The following is a 23,434-nucleotide window of genomic DNA, read 5'->3' as shown; positions in this document are numbered from 1 at the left end:
GGAGCTGGCTTTTCGCCCCAAGGGGGGGGTGTGTGCGTGCAAGAGTGGAGAGAGCTGTGCTTGGGAAGGGATTCCGGAGTCCACACACACAGAAAAACACTCCAACACACACACCGCTGGCTGTCACTTTTGGTCCCCCCGCGTGCCCGCCTGGCCCGATGCCCACCTGGCGCTGCCTCTGAGGCTGCCAACCAGACACTGACCAGGGCTTTGGCCCGCTTCCAAGGGCTGATTAGGAACTCCCGGGGGCCGCAGCAGAGAAGATCAGAGGATAGCGGAGGAGGAGCCGAGTTACACCGAGGAGCAAACCTCCTGGGAGGCCCCCTTCCCTGGAGTTGGAAAGGGACCCCGGCATCCGACTAGGCGGAGGCGCTGTCCATCTCCTTGCGGCTCCTTCCAGCTGTTGCCTTGCATTAGCCGGATAGAAACAAGGCGGCAGATGTGAGGCTGCGGGGGGGGGGGGGGCTTCTACCTGACTCCGATTAGGAAGGAGGAAGGGACACGCGTTGCTGGGTCAGGACAAGGAGGGGGCAGAAATGTTCCCTGTTTCACATGACCTGGGTCTCTCGCCCAGGGCCGTCTTAAGCATGTCAAGGAAAATTCTGGGCTGAGAGACTACTCAACAGCGCAGCTCGTTGGGGTACCAGTCCCCCCCGCGGGTCCATGGGGTCAGTACAAGAAAGAAGCTCCAGCCAGCAATTTGGAGCAAAACAGCAGTCAGTAGACTTAGATCCTTTATTGTTGTGCAACAGGATCCAACAACAGTTAAAAACCCTGAGCAAGGGCAACACTGACTTTTAAAACTTCCCACCACATCCCAGAATACAGTTCATACAGCATCATTGAGACATCATCTTTATATCACTGACGTGTCACAAAAGGGGAGGGGTAGACAGGGAATACACTAGTTTAACCTTGGCAAACATGTCTAGACAAGTCCTTGGTACAGTGGTACCTCGGGTTAAGAACTTAATTCGTTCCGGAGGTCCGTTCTTAACCTGAAACTGTTCTTAACTTGAAGCACCACTTTAGCTAATGGGGCCTCCTGCTACCGCCGGAGCACAATTTCTGTTCTCATCCCGAAGCAAAGTTCTTAACCTGAGGTACTGTTTCTGGGTTAGCAGAGTCTGTAACCTGAAGCGTCTTTAACCTGAAGCGTCTGTAACCCGAGGTACCACTGTACAAGATTAGCATAGGCAAAATATGTCCGGCCAACTCCCAAGTACCCACCATAAAAGGATAATAGAGCTCCCTTTGCACATCCATAGCCTGGACCAAGTCCAGTGATGGTTTTAGGAAACGAACTGCTCAGCAAATGTCACCCCTGGGCCCTTCCCTGGGGGGTGGGGTGTGTGTGTGTGTCCATCCTCACGCTTGAGGGATTATGGTGGGAGGTAGAAGGGAATAAAGTCCTTTCCTGAAGGGCAATAATGGCGTTGGAACGAAGGAATTAGTCAAACTACTGATTTTATATGAATTTATAGAGAAGACTCCCTGGAGAAGACCCTGATGTTGGGAAAGATGGAGGGCGCAAGGAGAAGGGGGCGACAGAGGACGAGATGGTTGGATAGTGTTTTCGAGGTTACCAGCATGAGTCTGACCAAGCTGCGGGGGGCAGTGGAGGACAGGAGTGCCTGGCGTTCTCTGGTCCATGGGGTCACGAAGAGTCGGACACGACTAAACGACTAAACAACAACAACAAAAATCTTCCCTGAGCTATCAAGTCGAAAGGATACATTCAGGCATAATATTTGTAACATTGCAACAACTTTAAAGATGTGCCCCCCCCCCCAATAATCTCTGTAACAAGTATATGGATATGTAACAAACATACGATGTCAATCGTACTTCTGATGCTCTCCTTCTACCGGTCCACAACAGAAAGTGGGACGCTGGTTTGACATCATCTGATAGCGAGTGCCTACAGAGGGTGGTGAATACAGCACAAGATATTATGGGCTGTCCCGTGAATCCGCTGGATGAAATAGCGGAAGAAGGTTGCCTCAGGAGAGTGAGGGAAATTCTCAGGGATGATTCACACCCTGGCCAGCACTTTCTTGATCTCCTGCCCTCGGGCAGAAGATATAGAGGCAGGATTAGTCGCACCAACAGGGTAAAGAACAGCTTCTATCCGTGGGCTGTTAGGCTGCTGAATGAAAATATAGCAACGGGGCAGCTGACTTTGGGGTTTGGTGGGTGTGCGTCAGTAAACAAGGGGAATTAAGACTAAGAGAGCTGAGTGGGGGGGGGGTGCTCGTGTAATCTCACTGTATACAAGTTGTACAAGTGACAATAAAGTATTTCAATACACAGTGGTACCTCAGGTTAAGAACTTAATTCGTTTCAGAGGTCCGTTCTTAACCTGAAACTGTTCTTAACCTGAAGCACCACTTTAGCTAATGGGGCCTCCTGCTGCCACTGTATTTCAATATGCAGCACCGGGGTGAAAAGAGCCACCCGGCGCCCCTAGGTTGCCCAGAGTTGTCAACCTTTTCTTAGGGAGCTGACACCACACTTAAGCATTATCTCTGCTTGGGAAAAGAAAGCTGCAAACATAATGTTCGTTTATTAACAATGCACTTCTTCTTCTTCTTCTTCTTCTTCTTCTTCTTCTTCTTTGGCGATCACTCGTAGCTGAGTAAGATTGTCTTCCATAAACACGGCTTTAACAGTGAGTCCGTAAGTGACAGTGGAGGCCAGTTCTGGATCCACACATCCTTTCACAGTGGGGACATTGGTTTCTGGACAGGAGTTGATCCCGGTGAGGGTTTGCCAAGCGTTCCTTCCTCTCAGCACGTTTCTCCCTTGTGTTCTGAGTTCGAGTGTTTTCAAAGCCCAGGACACCTTTGGTCAAGGCTGTTCTCCAACTGGAGTGCTCACTGGCCAGTGTTTCCCAGTTGTCGGTGTTTTTTTGATTTGCCTTGAGAGAATCTTTAAATTTTTTGATTTGCCTTGAGAGAATCTTTAAACTTCTTTTGTTGACCACATTACGCTTTCCATTTTTAAGTTTGGAATAGAGTAGCTGCTTTGGAAGACGATCATCAGGTATACTTATTATTAAGTATAGAACACCACATTTTATTTTTTTGCAGATTTAAGACAAATTATCTTATTATGTAACACCTTGTTTTTAACAATGTTGTTTCTTTTTAAATTCAGAATACCCACGTTAGTCATGTAAAATAGTTTGATACAGTACATTGTATGGTATAGTTTTTCCTCAAATTCTAAGGTTCTCCTAACACCTTAATCCTTTGCTTTAATATGGGAGACCTTAAAACAACATGCAAACATATTGTAAAATAATTAAAATTTGAAATCCACTACATCAAGCCAAAATTAATCTTTGGGAAGCTTGTAAATCTGCTTTAAAAAGGCCTATTTTTTAAAAAAAAATCTGTCTAGCAAATTGGTTGGTCATAAAACGTGGTTCAATGTGGAAAATGAATCAGCCCACAAAAAAGTCACTAAAAGTGATGAACTATGCAGTTAGCAAAGTTAACAGACAAACTGTGTGAAAAGGACAGCAGTGATTTTGAAAAAGAACGGGAACCTTTTACAATATATTTGCAGAAACAACAGAAAAATATGGACTCACTGGCAGGACTTAAATAAACATTTACAATTTTATTTACAGAGAACAAGAGTATAAGTGTGACAACATAATATTATATATAAACAGCAGAATGTAACATTTGATGCAATAAACCAGAAATGGAAGTTGGGGGAAGTCAACAGGGAGGGGGGAAATTGAAAAATGAATGTCTAGTAATGATATTGGATATTTGCTATGGGAAAATAAAATAAATAAAAATTATTTTTTAAAAAAAAAAATGTGTATCAAACATTTTCTCAATTGGAGCCAGGGTTAGTTTGCTTTCATCTCATTAACACATACTTTATGCATCAGATACCAGTTAAGAGATTTTGCATACTATTGGTCAGATAAAGTTGTTAACATCAGTAGAATTCACAACACCAAGAATGCTTGCCCCTGGCACATTTCACAGCTTCAGATGCTGCAGACTGTCGCTGAAAACAAGGCATTGGTCAGTCTGAACCGTGTCAAGTAAACTATGGAAGTTGCGTATCCACAACACAAATAATAATAAACATAAACTTTTATTTGTAGCCCTCCCTCCCCGGCCAAGACTGGGCTCAGGGCGGCTAACATCAAATATATAACATTGGTACAAAATCAAACAATAATTAAATTACCTCCTAAAAACAAGTCAAGATCAAATTAAAATCTAATTAGATTTTAACTGTGCTAGTACTTTCTTTTCAAGTCTAATTCCAGAATGGGTACAATCAGAGGGAGCCACTACTCCCAGCCTGTGAAAAGTTGTGGAACTTGGCTATCAGACATTTGGGAAATGTGATCGTTTACAGGGCAGTCTTGCAGCCCAGAGTCAGGGTCTAGGCAGAGAGCAGGAAAATCCTTGATAAGGTCGTCAGTATCAATTGCTACTCCCTTTTCAATGCTGATCATGGCAAGGTTGGTCAGTCTTTCTTGAGTCATAGTTGACTTTAAATATTTTTAAATTAATTTTAATTTCGGCTACCGTCACTGGTAATGTTAAATATATACATAGCAAAATGGACAAGTTCGGAAATACTGACGTCAAATTATTTGAATATACATAATTGAAAACATCCAGCTGAGTTGTGTCTCTATGGAAAACAATAGGTAATAGTTCTAGCTCGTGAAATAAATCTTCTCCATCTACATCAGCCCCACTTTCGGAAGTAATTTCTGTTGCAAATCTGCTCTTTTCTGGCCTGTCTCTAATTTTCTCCATTTGTCTATATCTTTTAGAAATGAAAAATTGTCATTGTGTTCACTTAACAGTTCAAATCTTTCATTTAATTCTGCGACTGCCACATCGAACAAATAAAAATAAAAAATTCCCTTAAAGTTGTTCTGTGGCTCTGTGATTTGCTCATTGGTAAGCTCAGAACTGAAAAATCTTTTTCTGGCAGGTGGGCGTGCAGCGCTTGTAAATTCGGTTTCGCATTCTGTTTCCTCAGCAATTGATTTAGCTTCTAGCAGCATTTTGTCAAACATGGAGTCTGTACGATTTGTAGCTTAGTCATTTTTGACCTGCTCTATCATTTTAACTGCTTCTGGAAGAATGACACCAGACTTTTGTTAACGTTTTACTAACAGTATTAATTTCCACTAATAGGCTATACCACGTCACTAAAGAACAAATGAATTTGAAAGACTTCAGTTTCAACATCAGTGAACTTGCTGTGTTCCTTGTCTCTCTATCTGAAAAAGTGGAATATAAGGCGTCGCAAACCTCTTCCATATTAAAACGAAGTGCTTTCAACGCCTCCACTCTGCTTTCCCATCATGTGTTTGATAATGGTTTTAAGGTTAACAGGTTTGGAATTGCCCAAGAAAGATGTTAAATTATTTTTGTATGCCACAACTGCTGCTTGTATTTTGTTAGCTAAAAAGTGGAAAACCCAAGAATTACCAGCAATAGAAGAATGGCAGATGAAGATGATGGATTTTTCAGAGCTAGCTGACCTCACTGGAAGAGTCCGCGACCAGAAGGAGGAGGAGTATCAGGAAGAGTGGAATAAATTTAATGATTATCTAGTTAAATTTGTTAAGTTAAATTAATTGAAAATAGCTTGCAGATTTTATTTATTTTATTTATGTTAAGTGATGAATTAATATGTTTAATTCCATAAGGTGAAGATTTAAGGATGTTAATGTTTAAGTTAAATTTCATAAGAATTGGGATTTGGAAAACCGTTAAAAGGACATGCAATGAAATTCAACCAAGGGGAAGCGAGGAAGTCACTTAACAAAGTTAATAAGTGTAATTTTCAATAAGGCTATGATTTATGTTTGTTTGTCTTGTTTGTTTGTTTGTTTATAATATTGTGAAAACCAATAAATTTTTTGGAAGAAAAAAAAAAGATAATGGTTTTAAGGTTAAAGTTTGCACCTGGTTCATGAGAATTTGCCAACGTGACGTCGACCCGGAAAAGAATACATATATTTTTTGAACAACAGAAAAAAAGTTAGTCACTTCCAGTAAGCTTTTAGCGGCATCAATCACTACTAAATTGAGGCTGTGAGCCACACAAGCAACGTAGAAAGCACATGAATTTATATCCAAGATTTTTTGGGGGAGGCCTATATTTTTGCCTCTCATATTTGCACCGTTATATCCTTGACCTCGCATGTCATCTAGTTCAATATTTGAAGATTTTAAAAAATCCAACAAAAATGTTGGTAGTGCTTATCTGGTAGTGTTGGTCACTGGGGAAAAACCTAAAAAATGCTCTCTCAACTCAGCATTTTTTGTTAATGGGTTAAGGTGTACAAACCTAACAACAGTAAGCTGCTCCTTGTGTGAGACATCAGGAGTGCCATTCAAAATAAGACCAGTATTTGGATTGCTTCCCCTTACCTCTCTCGCCCTGACCTGGCCACTGTGATCCATGAGACGGCCATCTCCAGGCTTGACTATTGCAACTCGCTCTACGTGGGGCTGCCCTTGAAGCTGACCCAGAAACTCCAGCGGGTACAGAATGCTGCAGCGAGGCTCCTCACGGGGTCTCTGCCATGGAAGCACATTCACCCAGTGCTTTTCAAACTGCACTGGCTCCCGGTTGAGTACAGCTCTATGTGGCCTAGGACCCTCGTACCTACAGGACCACCTCTCCTGGTATGCCCCATGGAGGACCTTAAGGTCCACAAATGACAACACTTTGGAGGTCGCAAGGTGGTTAGATTGGTCTTTTCAGCACTGGCCCCGACTTGGTGGAATGCTCTGTCACAAGAGACTAGGGCCCTGCGGGACTTGATTATCTTTCCGCAGGGCCTGCAAGACAGAGCTGTTCCGCCTGGCCTTTGGTTTGGACTCAGTCTGACCCTTATGTTTCCCTCCCCTTATGGTTTTAACTTTTAAAATGAGGCTGCATTTTAAATTGCATTTTAACCTGTATTTTAAATTGTTTTTTTCTTTTTATTTTTTTCTTATTATGTTTTTACTGAAATTTTATTGGTGTTATCCGCCCTGAGCCCAGCTCTGGCCAGCGAGGGCGGGGTATAAATAAAATTTATTATTATTATTATATTGATCAATTTGTTTTGAATGTTAGGGCCAATATAATGAGGCATGTGGTGTTCAGCATTTTGAATACAATTAATATGCTCTGCTAATATATTATCAAAACTAGAACAAATTTTGATTATTTCCCCTCAATGCTAAATTTTGACCAGCCACCCACCATCTTTTCTCACCTTCGATTTCGGCTTGATTTACGGAATCTGCAGATTTCCCTTTCAATATGTTGTTTTTCAGATTTAGGGGTTTTTTTTATGGACAAGAGATGACCTGCACTCTTTTCATGTGCTTTTGTTTCCAGATAAATGCATTGTCTTTGAAACCTGGCTCATCATTAAAATCAGTGACACCATCGTTGAAAAGTTGACAATAAAAGCAGAATACGGAATCGCTAGATCTGGAGTACAAAAGCCAGTCTCTATTAACAGTTTCGTTGTTCTTTAGCGTTTGTTGTGTAACAAGTGTCTGAAAATGCCCTATTATTACCATCTGTAGAATGAGCTGACTTTTCTATCTGAACTGGCCCTTGATCTATTAAAAACAATCTTAACTTCTCTGGGACTATTTGAGGCCACAAAGAAGGATCCTCCATTGCATCTTCATGAAACGGTGCTTCTGGGGGAATAGCAGACATCGAAGGAGATTTAGTTGCAAGTGCAGGTGTGCTGTGAGTCGAGGCTTCTGCAATAGGCGCAGTAAGTTCTAAATCTCTGGAAGGTATTTCTTCTACGTCCCGGGCTGCAGAAGATGTACCTGTTAAAACAGAAATAACATAGTTTAATAGACATAATTTACAATAGTGGCTCTTGGAGCAGTAAACTTCACAAGCCCTTTGTAGGTACAAAGCCAAACTGGGGAGAAGCAATAATTTAAGGTCGGCTGTTGTGCCATGTATGTCACACAGCAATTGCTCTAAACGGGCTGCAATGCCAATATCTGCCTAAAATCCACCCATAAAAGCAGTCTGGAAACTTGCCATTTAATACTTACACCTATTTATTTTCGAGATTTGCATAAATCCTCTCGGTCAAAATATAAACACTTAATAATAAATGTGTGCAAATGAGATACGTGGAGAAAGTAAGTAGCTCACTTACTAGGTCGGAAAAAAGTTCCAATTGGAGACATCATCTTCTTTATATTTTCTTTCTCGAGTTTTCTGAAAATTTCTTTTTACCATCAGCCATCTGCAAAAATTAAGTAAAAAGCAGATAAACATGAAGTTGGTGCGTGAATAAATAAATATTGGCCAAGGTTCATGCCTCGCCTGTGTCCCCGTTCGGACAGACTCAGCTTGGCTCCTCCCCGTCCACACTGTCCATTCTCGGTCCTGGACTCGGGTGTGCAAAACCCGGCACAGCAGAAGAGCCCACCGCAGCAGTGGCTGAGTGAGGCCAGACACCGGGGGGGGGGGGGGCAGCACACACTGGCCATGCAGTCGAGGCACACAGGGCAGATAAAGAGGTTTCACTGGAAATTCACCTCCAACCGAGCCACCAGAACAAAAAACCTTCCGCTCTGGAAAGAGTCCTGGAGCTGTGGTTCCCTGCAGTCTCTCTTCTCACTGCACTGCAACTAATCAATGGATCTCTCTCAGTGACTACTCAGAAACACTGAACAGTAAAGAGTTCAAGGTGGAATCTTGCCAGAGTCCACGCAGAAGAGTTGCAGCCACCCAATAATACTCAATCACACAATCACTAATTTCAATTTCCAATTTCAATGTCTGATTCTGATTTCTTTTTTTATGCTTTACTGTTCAATATCACATCTTTACAACACCATCTGATTATCATTAAATCAAAAACATCACAAAACACATAAAGACTATAACAACTTCCAAACAGTAAGTTTCTTCATGAACATTAGACTTCCCGCCCCTTTCATATATTTTCCTTATTAGCAAACTCAATACTGATTTATTATTAATGGAAAATTAGTGTTTCTATATATTTCCCCTTAATATATATTATCTACAGAAATTACTCATTTCTTACCTGCCCCCTCACTGTGTGTGTGTGTGTGTGTGTGTGTGTGTGTGCGTGTGTGTGTGCTAGCTAGTAGGCACTGTCATGGTCCAGGAAGTCTCGTAAATGAGAACAGTGGCACCACGTGCCTTGTCAGGTGGGCAGGCCATTGAGCCGCGCAGGCAGGGCAGAGCTGGCTGTCCACCTCAGCGCCTCACTCGGTCCTGGACTCGGGCACGCAGAGGCAGAGCCCTGCGAAACAGAGGCGCCCGAGGAGTTAGTTGCTGAGAAAGGCCAGGTTGGGAACCTGGGGGGTGGGCAGCATGGAACCAACGCAAGCAGAGCCCAGCGCAACAAACGAGTCTGAGGCATCGGCAACTGAGCGAAGCTGGGCACCTCATGGTGTGAGCAGCGTGGGCTGGGTGGGCTTCTCCACGGCCCTACGCCAGTCCCAGGCGCGCAGGAGGGTGGAGCCGGCTGGCAGCCTCAGTGCCTCACCCACCCCTGAACTCGCACAGAGCCGCCCGCAGCAGAAGAGCCCACGGCGCTCTGATGGGCTTTGCTCTGCTCGGTTGTCAGCTCTTCCCCGGACTCCAACTCTTGGCCCGATGCCCCTGAGAGCCTGGAGCTCAGGTGTCCTGCACCCCTGGCTCCCCCAGGTTAAGATGGCCCTGCTCTCGCCTCCAGCTTCCCCAGACGCGCCCCGCACTCCTCGCTGTGGCCTGGGGGCACACAGCACTGGCATGTCCCGTCAAGTCTTTCTTCGGAACCCCTCCCCAGAAGCAAAGCTGGGGCCAGTGCCTGCCCAGAGGCGCCTGCTCCCTCCGAAGGGGCAACCAGAATGAGGACATCAGTGGTGGTTGCCCAGGGGCCCTTTCGTGAGTGCCGTGACCCCTCTTCTCCGACAGGAGGGCAGCTGCTATCTAGGGGGCCGTAGCTGAGAGCTGGGTCCGGGCCGAGAACCAGCTCCTACCTTCTCTGAGCTACGCTAATCTTGGAGTGAAGGCTGGGAGTCGGAGGGCGAAGGTGCCCAGCTGCCCTGCACCCCCGATGGGATGACTCTTGGGGTTTCTTCCATTGCTACAGTTCTCTGCTTCCGATTGCCTCTCACCCCAACACCCCCAAACCTGAGTCAGGGTGCAAAGGACCCAAGGCCAAAGTTTCAAGTCCCAGGCTGGGTGCTTTCTCTGCCAGGGCTGCAAACCAGCCCCCAAGAGGTGACACTCTTCTCCCTGACTAAACATGGAAAAACTTCATGACAGTAAGAGCTGTTAGACAGTGGAACAGACTCCCAAGAGAGGCGGTGGACTCTCCTTCCTTGGAAGTTTTCAAGCAGAGGTTGGGGGGTCGTCTGCCACGGATGCTCTAGCTGAGATTCCTGCATTAGAGGGGGTTGGACTGGATGACCTTTGGGTCCCTTCCCACTCTAAAGATTCTATTATTCTAAGTTCTCGTGCAGAGAGAGAGGGATCGTTCCAGGACATCCCTTGGGGCAGACTGGTGGCGTGGGGCGGCTTTTCACGCTAGGCTTCCTCCCTCCCCCCCCCGCCTGCTGCATGTGTCTCATAACTGTCAAATTAAAAGCTATTCCCTGCAGAGAGACTCAAAGGCACCTTCAGGGATAAATTTCATTTCTGCTGATGCCCTCCTCTCCGCTGTGCTGCAGAACAAAGGAGAGAGAGGAAAGAGAAAGTGACAATCACTGTTCAGCCCCCGCCCCCTGCACCTTACAGGCCTGGACTTCCACCCTTCTCCTCTCCTTGCTCCTATTTTAGCCCAAATCAACTCTCTCTTGTTGTGGCTCTTTCCTTCCTAGAGAGGAAGGCTGACCTTGCTCAGCCTGTCCTCTGACAGGGGAGGCAGAGGGGCTTGATTGGGGAGGGGGGTGCACCAGCACTGGGCAGCACAGCTGGGGCATAGCATGGGTTGCCAGCACCCATGGCAAAGCAAGTATTGCACCCCCTAACCCGTGGACTGCCAACACTCTCCGAGTCCCTTCCACCGGTCCATTATTGAACCCATTAACCCCCCAAGCACATGTATTGTATTTTTTACAATGATGAAATTAAAAATGCATTTAACGATAGCATACTCAAATTTATTTAAAATAGCCCAGTGTTAATTTGTGTGCATTTTTCAACAATAGCATCAAAATTTACATTGAAATCTCTCTCAATTGACAGTATCGCTAGGTTACTCGTTGGCTCTTGGCTTCTTGGCTCACTGTAGATCTCTGATATGTTTCAATAAATTTAAGTTTTGAGAAACTTCTTTCACAACTGGCAGCTAAAACAGCGATAGTTAAAAAGATCCTTAATGCCACAAAAAAGTTAGTCAAAATCTCGGGAGAAGAACAAACAGAAGAGGAGTGGAAGAAATTAAAAGTTTATCTGCAAAAACATTGTAAATTACTTGAATGTTAAAATGATGCAGGATACTGAGACAATGAGGCATTAGTGATAAAGTTGAGAGGAATGTGCAAAGATGGTTTTATGGAACAAGTAAAGAAACAAAGTTAAATTAATCAAAGTGATGGGGGACCAGAAGATAAGTGGACAGCAGTGGGAGTGGTTAATTTAAAAGAAATTAAAAAATGTTAAAATTAGTTAAAATACAACAAGAATTTGCTGAAACTAAAATTGGAAATTTGAATACAGAAAAGGGAGATGTGAGGAAGTCAGGAAAGTAAGCTATATGAGAGTAAGAGTTGAACATATATAATTATTTTGTTTGGTTGTGTTTATTGTTTTCTGTTATGTTGTTTTGTTTTGTTTGTTACTATAAATCTGTTGAAATCTCAATAAAAATGTATTTTTTTAAAAAAAAGTTAGTCAAAATCTCTTGCAGCTTGCACTTATTTGCCCACCAGAGCAAATCTAAAGCCTTTTGCAAACTCTGAAGCATTGGAGAAGCTGTTTCACCTTTCTTTGTCTGAAACACTGTCCTGCATAACAGACCCGGCTTCCCATTTCTTCTTGTTCAATACACTTTAGAACTCCTTCTAAATGTCGCCGCCACTGAATGAAATTATTCTGAAAAGCTTGCTTAATTGGGGGCTTTCCTCAACAACAGCATTCTTGCTATCCATTTTAAAATCAAGAAAGGAAAGAAAATGCTCCCAAAAATACAAACGGGAAAATAACTGGAAATTCAAAAAATGTATCATCAGGAATCACAAGACAGAGAAACCAGTAGGAGAACACTTCCATCTCCCAGGAGATTCAATACAGGATCTCAAAGCAGTTGTCTTATTACAAAAGAATTTCAGAAATAGACTTGAAAGAGAAGTTGCTGAATTAAAACTTATTACTAAACTGAAAACTATGGAGAGACCTGGTCAGAACAGAGATATTGGATTCTTGTCTCATTACACCTGCGAAAGCTATTTTTGGTCATCTGCATACTCTCCCTTGCTTTTTCCTGTAGGGCTACCCTAATTGCTGTCCTTAACCACACCCTCCCTCCCTATATACATATATATATATATATCTCGGGGCGGGAGACTTCGGTTCCCCTGTATCTGGAGAGGTGTGCAGGGACCCAAAAGCTGAGGCCCAGAGCAAACTGAGGGGGGTTCTAAGGCGCTACTGGACCATTCCAAAAAAAATAATTCAATTTATTTGGACTACTGAGAGCAACACAGCTGCCTACCTGGATCCGGAAATTCCAAAGGACGACTTTGAATCTCAAAAGCCGACTCCCAGGTGCCAGGAGGAAGGAATCCCCGAAGACTCACAAGGAAAAGGAAAGCTGAAAACCTCCGGTCGCCTCGCGGCGCCGCAAAAGGGCCCCCAAGAGAAACGCCGAAGAGAAGAATAATATATAATGCTATTATATTAATAATACTAATACTAATACTACTAGAGCTTGACTGAGGAGGTCAAGAAGGGGCGAGGCGCCGCTCCGGGGAAAGCCAGACCCTTCCGGGAAGCCCCAGGGAGGAAGTCCCAAACGTCACTTCCTCCCTCCCCGGAGGCGTGGCGTGGACGCGCCCTCTCTAGCCACGGACAACTCGGAGGGCTTAACCCCTTCTGGTCCGGCCGCAAAAGCTCCTCCAGGAAATCAGCCGCCCGTCGGACGGAGGAGCTGGGCTTCTTCTCCAGGCCGCATCACGGGGCCGGCCGCACGGGGCGCAACATCTGGGGGTTAGGGGTAGGGTTAGGGGGCGCAAATTACTTGCCTTGCCCCAGGTGCTGACAACCCACGCTACGCCACTGTCCACACGTGACGCTTTCCTGCTAGAGCGCTCTCTCTCTCTCTCTGTGCACCACCCGCCCCACGGAAGGGGGAGCGGTCCCCGACCCCGCCAAGGGCCAGTTTCTGCCCCTCGAGGGCCCCCCTTCGCCCCTCACCCAACCCCCCAACCTGCCCTTTGGATCGGGGCTTCCCTCCGTGTTGGCAGCTGGCCTCGCACCTTGCAGACGGCGACCTTGTTCGACGGCACTCTCTCTCCTCCCAAAGCGGCTCCCCCCCCCAAAGCGAAGTCTCCCGAGGAGAAGGACCCTTCGCATCGGCAGAGCAACTGGACACGTGTAGAGGGAGAAGGGGGAGGGGCCAGCCCCGACGGGGCGTCCCTTCCCCCTCCCCCCGCCCCCTCCCGCCGTGGCCGAGGCACGTCCCGCTCATAAAAGGCGCTGTCTGCGGCGCTAGGGAAGGAGGGGGCGGCTGGGCCTGGGTCTCCCCTCGACGCCCTTCCCTCCCCCGCTCCGGAACGAATCCCCCGGCCTTGAAGTGCGACCCATTCCTCTCCAAAAGGCGGGGGCCGGCCGGGGGTGGGGCGTTCATCATCGCCAACCCCCCGTTAATCAATTGCTCTGCTTGCCTGGCCTCCCCTCGACAGGCGGGGGCTCCAATCCATCAGCAGGGCGAATTCACAAACCAGATGGCAGGGCCGGCTCCCAGCGCCTAATTGAATCGTACGGGGCGCAGACACGGCGTGGAGGAGAGGGGGCGGCGGTGGGGGGTGGAGATGGATGGCCGGTGGAGGAGGGCCAACCCCCCCCCCAGCCCGGCTGCTGCTCAGAAAGCGGCCCTGCCTCTGCCGTCGGTTTTTTTATTATTAAAGATTTTGTTGATTTGCAATAGTGTGCAATGTCCCTCTCTCGTGTGTCCCCCCCCATGTAACATTTTTACAAATCAATTTCATTTGTTGAGACAATAGGAAGGGGGAAAGAGGTGGAGGGGGGGGAGATGGGGTCGGGCTCTGCCGTCGGTTGACGCTTGGAAAGGATGCCGGATTTTTCTGGAAGCGAGCGGAGCAGGGACTGCTCTCTGCACATGGGCAGGCGCGCTTGGCGACGTCGCATATAAGCCTTCAGTTCGGCGCAGGCCGATCCTAGCGGTCTTCTTTTTAGTTCGGAACATTTTGCACCGCCTTTCTGCCCCCCCCTCCCGCCTCCGACTCACACAAGTTATTTCCGGTTGAAAACACCCCTGACCCAGAAGCAACGGGAAATTGCGAGCCCCAAGGTCAGTGGGAAAAGGTGGCGGACTCTCCTCGGTTGGACTGCCGTCTGTCAGGGATGCTATAGCTGCTGTTTCTGCCTTACGGGGGGTTGGACTGGATGACCCTCTGGACCCCCTCCCAAATTGACAATTACAGGGCTGAGGCCAGGGTGTAACCACCACCCCAGCTGTTCCAACCAAAACCAAATAAACGCCGAAGCCCCTGGATTTAGCGGCAAGTCCCCTGCGGGGGCCCCGTCCCCAGCCCCTCTTTTTGTGCTTGAGACAGACTTCTGGGGGGGGTCTCTGAGGCGACTCCCCTCCACTCGTGGGAGCGTCTTCTCCGCAGGAGATCCGTCGAGGGTTGAGGGTGAGGGGAGACGCTCCCGTTTTCTCCTGCCTCGCCGCCCTCGCCCACCTTCCGGCCGCGCCTTCCCGGCTCCGGGACTGCCCGGTTCCTCCGTCGGCCTTTCCCTTGAAAGTTTGCGTCTCAGGCTCCCGGCTCCCTCTCCGCCCGGATCCCCCCAGTGCCCCCCACCCGCCCCAGTTCTTCGTAAGCTGGCAGCGTCGTCTGGTGTGTCCTTTTATTCAAAATATATACACGCACACACGACCGAGAGAACCGGAGAACTGAGGGTGGGGTGGGGGTGCGCGAAAGGCTGGGGGAGCTGCCCCCACCCCAAATTGGGAGGGAAGGCAGCCCCCCTTCCCTAGAGGGGTGGTTCCTCGCGGAGTCGCCAGAGCTCCAGGCCCAGCCGTCGGGGGGCCCCTTTTGGAATGTGCTAAATGCGGCCTTCCCATTAATACACGCCCCCCCCCCCCACAGTCCCCTGTTTCCTCCAGGTGGGTGTCCCAGTCTGGACTCATGGAGGAAAGGCAAACAGCAAGGACACGGGGGCGGGGGGGGGGAGGAATCGAGATCACAGCAGGGACCAAACCACGATTGAAAAATAATGATAATAATAAAATTAATTGATTTTTTAGAAAAAGAAATTGCACCAAATCTTCCACGCCAGTGACCGAAGAAGGAGGACGGGGTGGGGTCAGCTGGGGCCAGAATAACGGGGGTGGGTCTGAGGTGCAGGCAACGCATGGACGACATGCAGGGCGGGGACGGGGCAAGGGGTGAATGGACGGGGAGGGCGGATAAAGATGGAGGGAAAGCGGGTTGAATGGAATCCTGGGGCGTCAGGGAATTGGGGTGCAGGACGTCGAAAGTGGGGCCTCTCTGTTCTTGGGCTGGGGCGCCCTCTCAAGCCCCTTTGCTGGCGGTGAGGCGGGAGAAAGAGAGGGAGGTAAGGGGTCCAACGGTTCAACCCCCCCGTCCCTTGGTTCGATGCTGGGGGAGCGGGCTGGCCCCGCGCGAGGCTCTCAGTCCCCCACGTCGATCTCCTCGTCCTCGTCCTTCTCCTCCTCGTCGTCGTCGTCCTCGCCGTCGGAGAAGGGGTCCGTGGCGCGGAGCGAGGCGCCGGGCGAAGACGGGGGCGAGGCGCGGGGCAGGCTGCCCCCGCGGGCCCGGGCAGGCTGGGGCTGGGGCTCCAGCTCGGGCATGCTGGCCAGCTTCTCCAGGGCGGCCGGGGGCAGCTTCTTGAGCGACTCGACGTCGGCCTTCATCTCCTCCAAGTCCCGCTTCAGCTTGGCGCGCCGGTTCTGGAACCAGGTGATGACCTGCGCGTTGCTGAGGCCCAGCTGCGCCGCGATGTGGTCCCGGTCCGCGGGCGACAGGTACTTCTGGTAGAGGAAGCGCTTCTCCAGCTCGTAGATCTGGTGGTTGGTGAAGGCCGTGCGCGACTTCCGACGCTTCTTCGACTGCTGCCGCGGCCCGAAGGCGCCCAGCGGGTCCCGGCCTGCAGAGGGAGGCAGATGAGAAGGATTCGCGGTCAGCCGCCCCCGCCGGGCATAAGGGCCAGCGCCCCCCATCCCGCACCTGCCCTGCCCAGTCTGGAGTCGCCAAAGAACCTGCAGCCGTCGGGGGGACTCCAGACCTACCCCACTAGGGCTGGAAGGGGCGGCGGAGTCTCCGCTTCCTCTGCCTGGAGGCCTGGCAAGGGCTCTCGCTATCCCTTCTGCTGGGGTCCGGAGACCTCTTCCCCTTGGGCGCAGGGCAAAAAACCCGACGGTAACCGAAACCCAGCGAGTGCGGTGGGGGCGCCCGGAGAACGACGGGCGGCTTCTAGCTTAACCTCCCCGCCCCAGGCTGAAGCGCCGAGCGGGAAGCCCAGGGTGCTAGCGGGACGCGGAGCATCTTGGAAAACCGACGGCCTCCCCTCTCTCCCCATTCAGTCAGGCGGACCCAGTTCTCGTGGGGATGGAAGGGCGAGTGAAGGAGCACAAAGAGGGACTGTGCTGGGCGGCCGCCCTTGTTCAAAGGCGTTGATAACATTTTGTTGAAAACCAGACTCTGGGAAGCCCCGGCCATTTGCTCGCACAACGAAGCAAAGGCGGTCAAGGCGCCGACCTTTGTCCCAAAGAACTGGGCTGGCGGGGGGGGGGGGAGGGAGAGAGAGAGAGAGAGAGAGAGAGAGAGAGAGAGAGAGAGAGATGCTTGGCACCAAATTACAATTTGGAACAAAATTCCAGATCAAGGAATAATTGCTACACTTTTATCCTGAAGTGAGGGTGGGGATAATAATAACAATATACTAATACTAATACTAATACTAATACTAATACTAATACTAATACTAATACTAATACTAATACTAATAAACAACCACCGCTTAGCAGTGATACTTTCTTTCTCCGTCCTGACTGTGTGATGGGAAAGGAGAGCGAAAGTCTCCTGCTTCTATTTTCCCCTTTCTCCTTTCCACCTCTAAGAAAGGCGCGCAAGAGGCAGTAATGAAACCAAATGGCTGTTCCGAAGTGCGGGACCCTTGACCTCAGCTGCTGGCGGGGCAACCCACTGCCCCCCCCCCGACGGCCGCCGAAGGACAAGAGGTCTTCTCTGGTCCCGGACGAGGACCTTCAGGCCGGGGGAGGGAGGAGACCATGGACCTGCCCGAGACTAGGCTGCGGTTGAGCCCGCGCGAGGGCCTCGTCTAGAATTAAAACGATTCGGCCCACAGCAGAGAAGCCGGACCCCTCCGGGAAACCCTATTACCTCTCGCAGAATTAATCCGTTTGGGTGAATCCACAGGATCAGGCCCTTCTCTTCAGGATGTGCTTATCCAAACTAATGCCCCCTTTACACTAATAGCGCTCTCAAATCCTGCTTTCCTCTGTCGGCTATTTTCGCAAATGCTGCTCAATTTTCCCTTTCCCGGGTCTGAAATCCGAATTTGTACACGTGAACTGTTTGAGCGCCCTGCGAATACCTTAGAAAAGCGTCACTTGTGAATGGTGGGGTTGAAAGTGGGACAGAAAGAGAAAGTAAACCCATTTCCATGCGCCGGAATTTAATTTCAATTTAATTTATTGAGATTCTGTTCCGACGCATGATTTGCACTTCAGCTGGGGAAAATGCAAAAATGTATTAAACTGAAAGTTTGAAAACGCCCTGAAAAAAAGAGCAACAAGCCTGGATTTGAAATGGGTTTAAATTCTCTTTCTGTCCCATTTTCCACCCCACCATTCACAAATGACGCTTTCCTAAGCTCTGTTGTTTCACGATTAGAAGAAAAACACCCGCCGCCTCCCTCGCCCTTGGCTAGTCAGAATTTTGCCCGAAGGGCGCCGAAGAGGACCTGCTGAGGCCCGGCTAATTTCACAACGCAGGAAAAAAAGAGAGTTTCCCGGGTTCCTTGGGAAAAAAGGAACTCAAATATTACCCATTTTGGCGCGGGGAGAAAGGCGTCTGAAACATATTTATATTAAGTTGAAATATGGTTTTGGGGAATTGCAAGCAATTTAAGCTGAAAGACTGGGGAGGAACATCCACCCAAGAAATACGGGAAATTGTAAAATATAAAGAATATGATTTAATATAATTAATTTGAACTAATTACGTAATGTCCGATTGTGACTCTCCACGTGGCTCTTAGGGTACCTTTGAGAAGCGTTGAGAAGGAGAGTCCGGGGCCTTCACTCGCTTTTTGCCCAGGGCGCAATTGGGGGGCTCAGCAAGGAACAACCTTCCCGAATTCGGGGTTCTGGCGGAAAATTGTTTGCTCGGCCTGAAAGGTTTTTAGCCGCGGCGACAACTGAAAGGTCCAGCTCCCCGGAAAAGTGGAGGCGAAATGTTGTCTCTCACTCTCAGCAACATTTTTTTAAAAAGAGGGGTGGTGGAATTCTTTGAGGAACCGGATGTTAAATGGCGGGGTTTTTTGTGGGATGGGGGTCCGGGCAGGGCTGTGCCCACTTCGATTATCCGGCCGTTCTCCAACAGGCTCGACTCCCGGATTTCTCTCCTGGACATCGGAGCAAACGGCCCCGAACAAACTAGCGCGTTTCCCTTTGTGGTTTAACGTGATTCGGGGCCGTTTTTCGGCGTTCATCCTTCGGCTAATTTGAATAGAGAGTGTCTCTCGGTGCGTTGCAGGGGCGGGAGGGGGGGTCACTTTACAGAAGCAGAAGGCAGAATTAAATCGCAGTCGTGTGAAACCCAGCAAGGAGAAATTATTGCGCGCGGTAAACGAACCCAGCCGCCGCCACGAACTTTAGCACCCGCCAGAAACGAATTCGCGCCGTTTAGGCCGGTGGCATTTTTCTTTCTCGTCGGGCGGGACCGAAAGAGAGAAAACGGTCTAGTTTTGAAAGACCCAACGCGGCAGCCATTTGCTGTCCTCGGAGCGCAGGCGGTTTGTGTGTCGGTTCGCGGTCTGGACTGACTCTGCCCGTCAAGTGGAGCCAGCGGGACAGATAAACAAATCCAGGCCGCTGACATAATATTGACTTAACCGGCTGCGGATTCTTGCGGGGCAGGAAAAAAATGATTAGAAAGGCCAAAGGGGAGGAAGCGGCGTTGGCGTTGGGGGGACCCTGTGGAAAGAGGGCTGGGCGGACCAGCCCTTCGCCTCCGACGCCGCTAGACCTCCGCATCAGGATTTCCGAAGGAAAGCGGCGGATGAGTCTCTTCCTCGCCTCCGGGAGCTCCGCGCTTTTCTCGGGAAAGCGAGGGCAGCGGCGGCTCCTTGGGACACCCGCCAGCCCCCGAGGCGGCTCCTGGGCTTCCCAAACCGCTGAGGAGGGTCCGAGCCTCGCCCTTCGCTTTGCCCGAGAAATCTCCGGACAGGGAAAGGGCCGCCGCTTCCTTGGCTTCGTAGCAGCGTTTGTGAGAAGGTGCCCCCGGGTGCCGCCTCCTTACCGAGCCTGCCCAAGCCCCGTGGCCGAGAGCCCCCGAGGAGGTCACCCCTCGGAGCGGAAGAGGCAAGCGCGGCCCTCCGCCGCCCCGCCCCGCCTCTCCCGCTCGCCCCGAACCCTTACCTTCGGCCGCCTGAAGCACGTTCACCTCGAGCCCCTTGAAGGTCTTGCTGGCCAGCTCCTCGAGGGCGCAGAGCGGAGAGGCGGGCGCGGGCACGCCGCTGCGGGGAGGTCCGGCCGAGCCGGCGACCTTGTCCAGCAGGCGGGCGGCGGGGGCTTTGCGCGCCGAGGGCTTGCTGAGGATGTCCTCGATGCTGAAGGGGGTCAGCGGCTTGTTGGAGTTGGCGGGCGGCGGCAGCTGGTCCAGCGGGCTCCGGCGCCGCTCCTCGGTGGCCGGCTGAGGCAGCGCGGGGGCCGCCTTCCCTTCCTTAGCGGAGGTCATGGCCCGCGGGAGGGAGGCGGGAGGGAGGGGGAGGGAGCCCCCCAGCTTCTCTTGGAGCAGGGATGGGGCTCAGCACCCCCTTGGGGTCATGGTGCTGCTGCTGCTGCAGATCCCCCGGCGTTGTTATCTCTGCGCGCCAGCCGCTCTGAGCCGCCCCCTCCAGCTTTGAGCGCGGAAGCTCCTCTTCTCCCCCCCCCGCCCCGCTGCCCGCTGGGTCCGGGCCTAAGAGTAGAGCGGCGCCGCACAAGGGCCCCCCCGGCCCATCCCCCTGCCTGGCCTCGCCCGGCGCGGCTTGGGGAGGGGGCGTCCCGTCGGGTCTTCCTTGCCTCTGGCCGGCGGTGAGCCCGTTCAGTCCTAGCCAAGTCCGCCCGGGCGCTCCAGCCTTAAAGACGCACAGGCAGGGCCATCAATTGGGCACCCGGGTAGGAGGAGCCAGCGCGGAAGTGTTAGCAAAGTTTCAGAGGGGGGAGCGAGTGGGGGGGACGCGGGGAGGGGAGGGGGTCCCCGCTTCTCCGGCCGCCTTGCAGAAGCGGCCACCGCCCGGCGGCTCTGCCTTCGCTCGCAGGCCTGCCTGGGGGCTCCCTCGGCTCCACCGCTGAGCTGGCGGCCCCGATCCCGGGAGCAAAGAGGCGTCGCGGGAGCGGCTAGGCCTGTGCCAGGGCCCTGACCCGGCAGCTTCTCCGGCTCCCCAAGCCGAGGACAGCTTGGGCTGTGAAGCAGCGCCTTCTGGGCTGGCCCCTTCTCGGCTTATCACGCTGGGCCTCGCCTCTCCAGCTCTCGGTATGTGTGCTCCGCGGTGGTCCCCGCTCCTTCCAGACCCTTCCACCGCCCCCTGCCAAACTGGCTGTAGATACAAGAAGGGCAGCTGGGGTGGGCGATAGAGGACCCTGCCTCCCCCTTCGGGGCTCATCTCTGGCAATTGTCTTAAGCTGCCGCAAATGTCTCTGCTCAAGGAGCCCCCTGAGTTTTGGCATTGTCTCTTCCCGCGCCCCCCCCGCCTCTCTCCAGGAGCTTTATGGAGCCGCCTGGATCGGGTCTGCTTTGGAGGAGGGGAGCCTTCCTTGACCAGCATGTGGGGCGCCCTTTGCGGCCTTCACCTCTAGAGAAATAGTCACCCTCCCTCGAGTGCAGTTCCTAATCGCCAGTCGCCCTTCTGTGGCGAGGATTATTCCGAGCAAGAGAAGCGCCGGGTTCTTCCGGGGCCCTCCGGCTGCTTCTCCTTCGGGCGGCGGCGACCCTCCAGCTAAATGCCCCTCGGGGGTTTGTGGCAGCCTCGCTTATTGTTCTCGGGACTCTGGTTTTACCCGCCGCGCAATTACGCACAATTGCAGCTCCTTCACCAGCTTGGCGGCCCCGAAATAGCCCCGCGGGGACTTCGGGGAGAGGTTTCTCTTCTTCCAGAGCCGAGAGAGCCACGGAGGGTTTTCCTCCGCTTGGTGTAAGGGAAAGGAAGGAAGAGAAAGGCAGGCTTCGCACCCCGCGAGAGCCACTCCACGCTCTCCTTCGCGGACGCACGGAATTTTGTTGCTGCTGCCGCTGTTGAAGATGTGCTTTGTTATTATCACTATGACTATTGTTACTGTTGTTACTATTGGTAGTAGTACTATCAGTAGTACTCTTCGTAGTAGTACTATTATTCGTGCTATTACTGCTATTATTATCTTGGGCACCCTCAGGTTCCCCTCTCCCTCAGCGCCGGCTCCGGCTTGTTCAGCGGGCGTCCTTGACTTGCGTGGCCCGTAGGATCCGAGACGCTGCCCAGAGGAGCCGCTGCCTCCGCTCCAGGTTTGCCCCTCGCGTCTCCCTGTGTGCCCTCCGGGCCCTCCTTCCCCACCCATCGAGGCCAGCTTAGGGTCTTCTTCCCCCTTTCCGGCCCTCCACCCTCCGGTTCTTCCCCTGCGCTCTTGCGAGCGAGCCGAGGTGCAGGGCGGCTTCGGCGGCGTCCCAGGGTCTCTGGTGGATCGGGCCCTCCGGCTGCTTGCCTCGCCGCCTGCGGCCCAGCTGGGCGCTCCGCTAGGCCCCTTCGCCACCCCCGCCGCTAATGCAAGGCAGACGTGCAACATCCCCGTAAAGGGAGCCATAAAAAGCGGCTCTCCCCCCCAAGCGCTGTAAAGAGCATTTCAAAGCCCCCCGCGGGCCGCCTGCTGGGGAGGGGAGTCTGTAGACAGGCTGGGCGGCCCCGACCTCCCCCCGACGGCTAGCCCGGCCTCTCCGGAGAGTGGGGCCTCCATGGGGTTCCCCACTTCCCTCCAGGATGCACCCCGACTATTCTAACCCCCCCTCGACTGCCTGGAGTTTTATAGCCTCCCCAGTTCTAAATGGCCCATAAAAGCGCCGCGTCTGGGAGTGATTAAGGCCCGCAGCGCGGGGCTTTGGGCAGGTTTTGAGTTTCACTGCCCGGACCGGCCGTAAAAGCCTCATACAAATAGCTCCATGATCCCGCACGCTTGTAAACCCCCCCCTCCTTCCCTCCCTCCCTCCCAGCCTGTCCCCCTCCACAGCCAGCTGCTGAGAGGCCAGGCCTGTCCTGTCCAAACCTCGGGTCCGCCTGCGCGCAAAGGGCTGGCGGTGGACGCGCACCGAGGGCCCCCTGTAGCCGGTCGGACTCGGCCGGAAGAAGGCACAATACCCCCGGGAAAGCCCACGGCGCAAGCAGCAGAAAAAGAGGGGATGGGGGCGGTATCTCTGAAGGTTACCGGGTGGGGGAGGGCAGGAAAATCCCTTCCCTCCCATCTACACCCCAAATGTAGGCGCACAATCATATAATTGGAGAGTTGGAAGGGACCTCCGTGGGCCATCTAGTCTAACCCCTTGCAATCCAGGAAGCGCAACTAAAGAATCCTGGACAGATGGCCACCCGACCTCTGCCCGGAGGACTTCGCCAATGGGCGGAAGAGAAACGGAACATGGACATCAGTCTATCCCAGAGCCATCTCACACCTCCGGAGGAAGCGCGAAAGGCCCAGGAGAAGCCGCAGCGCTCGCCACTGGCGTCCGCATTCCGCTCGCCTTCCGCACCCGCCCTGCGACCGACTTCCACCACCTTCTTCGCCACAAGCCAATCCATAGCATCTTCTTCGGTGTGGGCGCGCGATATCTGGGAAAGTCCTACGAGAGTCGTTCGTCCTACAAGCCATAGTCTCTGCCCACACCGAAGGCCAGAAGAGGCCGCAGGAAAGAAGGGGGGAAGGGCGCGTGCGTTCACACGAGACGCGGCAAAGTACTTGTGGGGGGGCCTCTCTGGC

General features: G+C 51.6%; 1 protein-coding gene and 1 long non-coding RNA gene across 5 annotated transcripts; both read right to left on the bottom strand.

Annotated features, from left to right (window-relative positions):
* Positions 1–3,829: 3,829 nt before the first annotated feature.
* Positions 3,830–13,516, bottom strand: LOC307224421. Of its 3 annotated transcripts, none has more exons than XR_013842495.1 (3): positions 13,476–13,516; positions 8,192–8,281; positions 3,830–7,847 (listed from the first exon to the last, which is right to left on the bottom strand). It is a non-coding gene; the product is annotated as an uncharacterized lncRNA (long non-coding RNA). The 3 variants fall into 3 exon arrangements; XR_013842496.1 differs by lacking the exon at positions 13,476–13,516 and adding an exon at positions 12,713–12,921; XR_013842497.1 differs by lacking the exon at positions 13,476–13,516 and adding an exon at positions 8,577–8,747.
* A 1,560-nt stretch (positions 13,517–15,076) lies between these two features.
* LBX2 (ladybird homeobox 2) lies at positions 15,077–22,998 on the bottom strand. Of its 2 annotated transcripts, none has more exons than XM_079991201.1 (2): positions 22,727–22,998; positions 15,077–16,353 (listed from the first exon to the last, which is right to left on the bottom strand). In XM_079991201.1, the coding sequence occupies exons 1-2, from the start codon at positions 22,920–22,922 to the stop codon at positions 15,878–15,880; spliced, it is 672 nt and encodes a 223-aa protein (XP_079847327.1). In that variant the 5' UTR covers positions 22,923–22,998; the 3' UTR covers positions 15,077–15,877. The 2 variants fall into 2 exon arrangements, with proteins under 2 accessions (XP_079847327.1, XP_079847326.1); XM_079991200.1 differs by lacking the exon at positions 22,727–22,998 and adding an exon at positions 19,871–20,627.
* Between the last annotated feature and the right edge of the window lie 436 nt (positions 22,999–23,434).

The sequence above is a fragment of the Podarcis cretensis genome, assembly GCF_951804945.1.
Source record: "Podarcis cretensis genome assembly, chromosome: 9".
NCBI lineage: Eukaryota > Metazoa > Chordata > Lepidosauria > Squamata > Lacertidae > Podarcis > Podarcis cretensis.
This window is presented reverse-complemented; position numbering and strand designations above follow the sequence as displayed.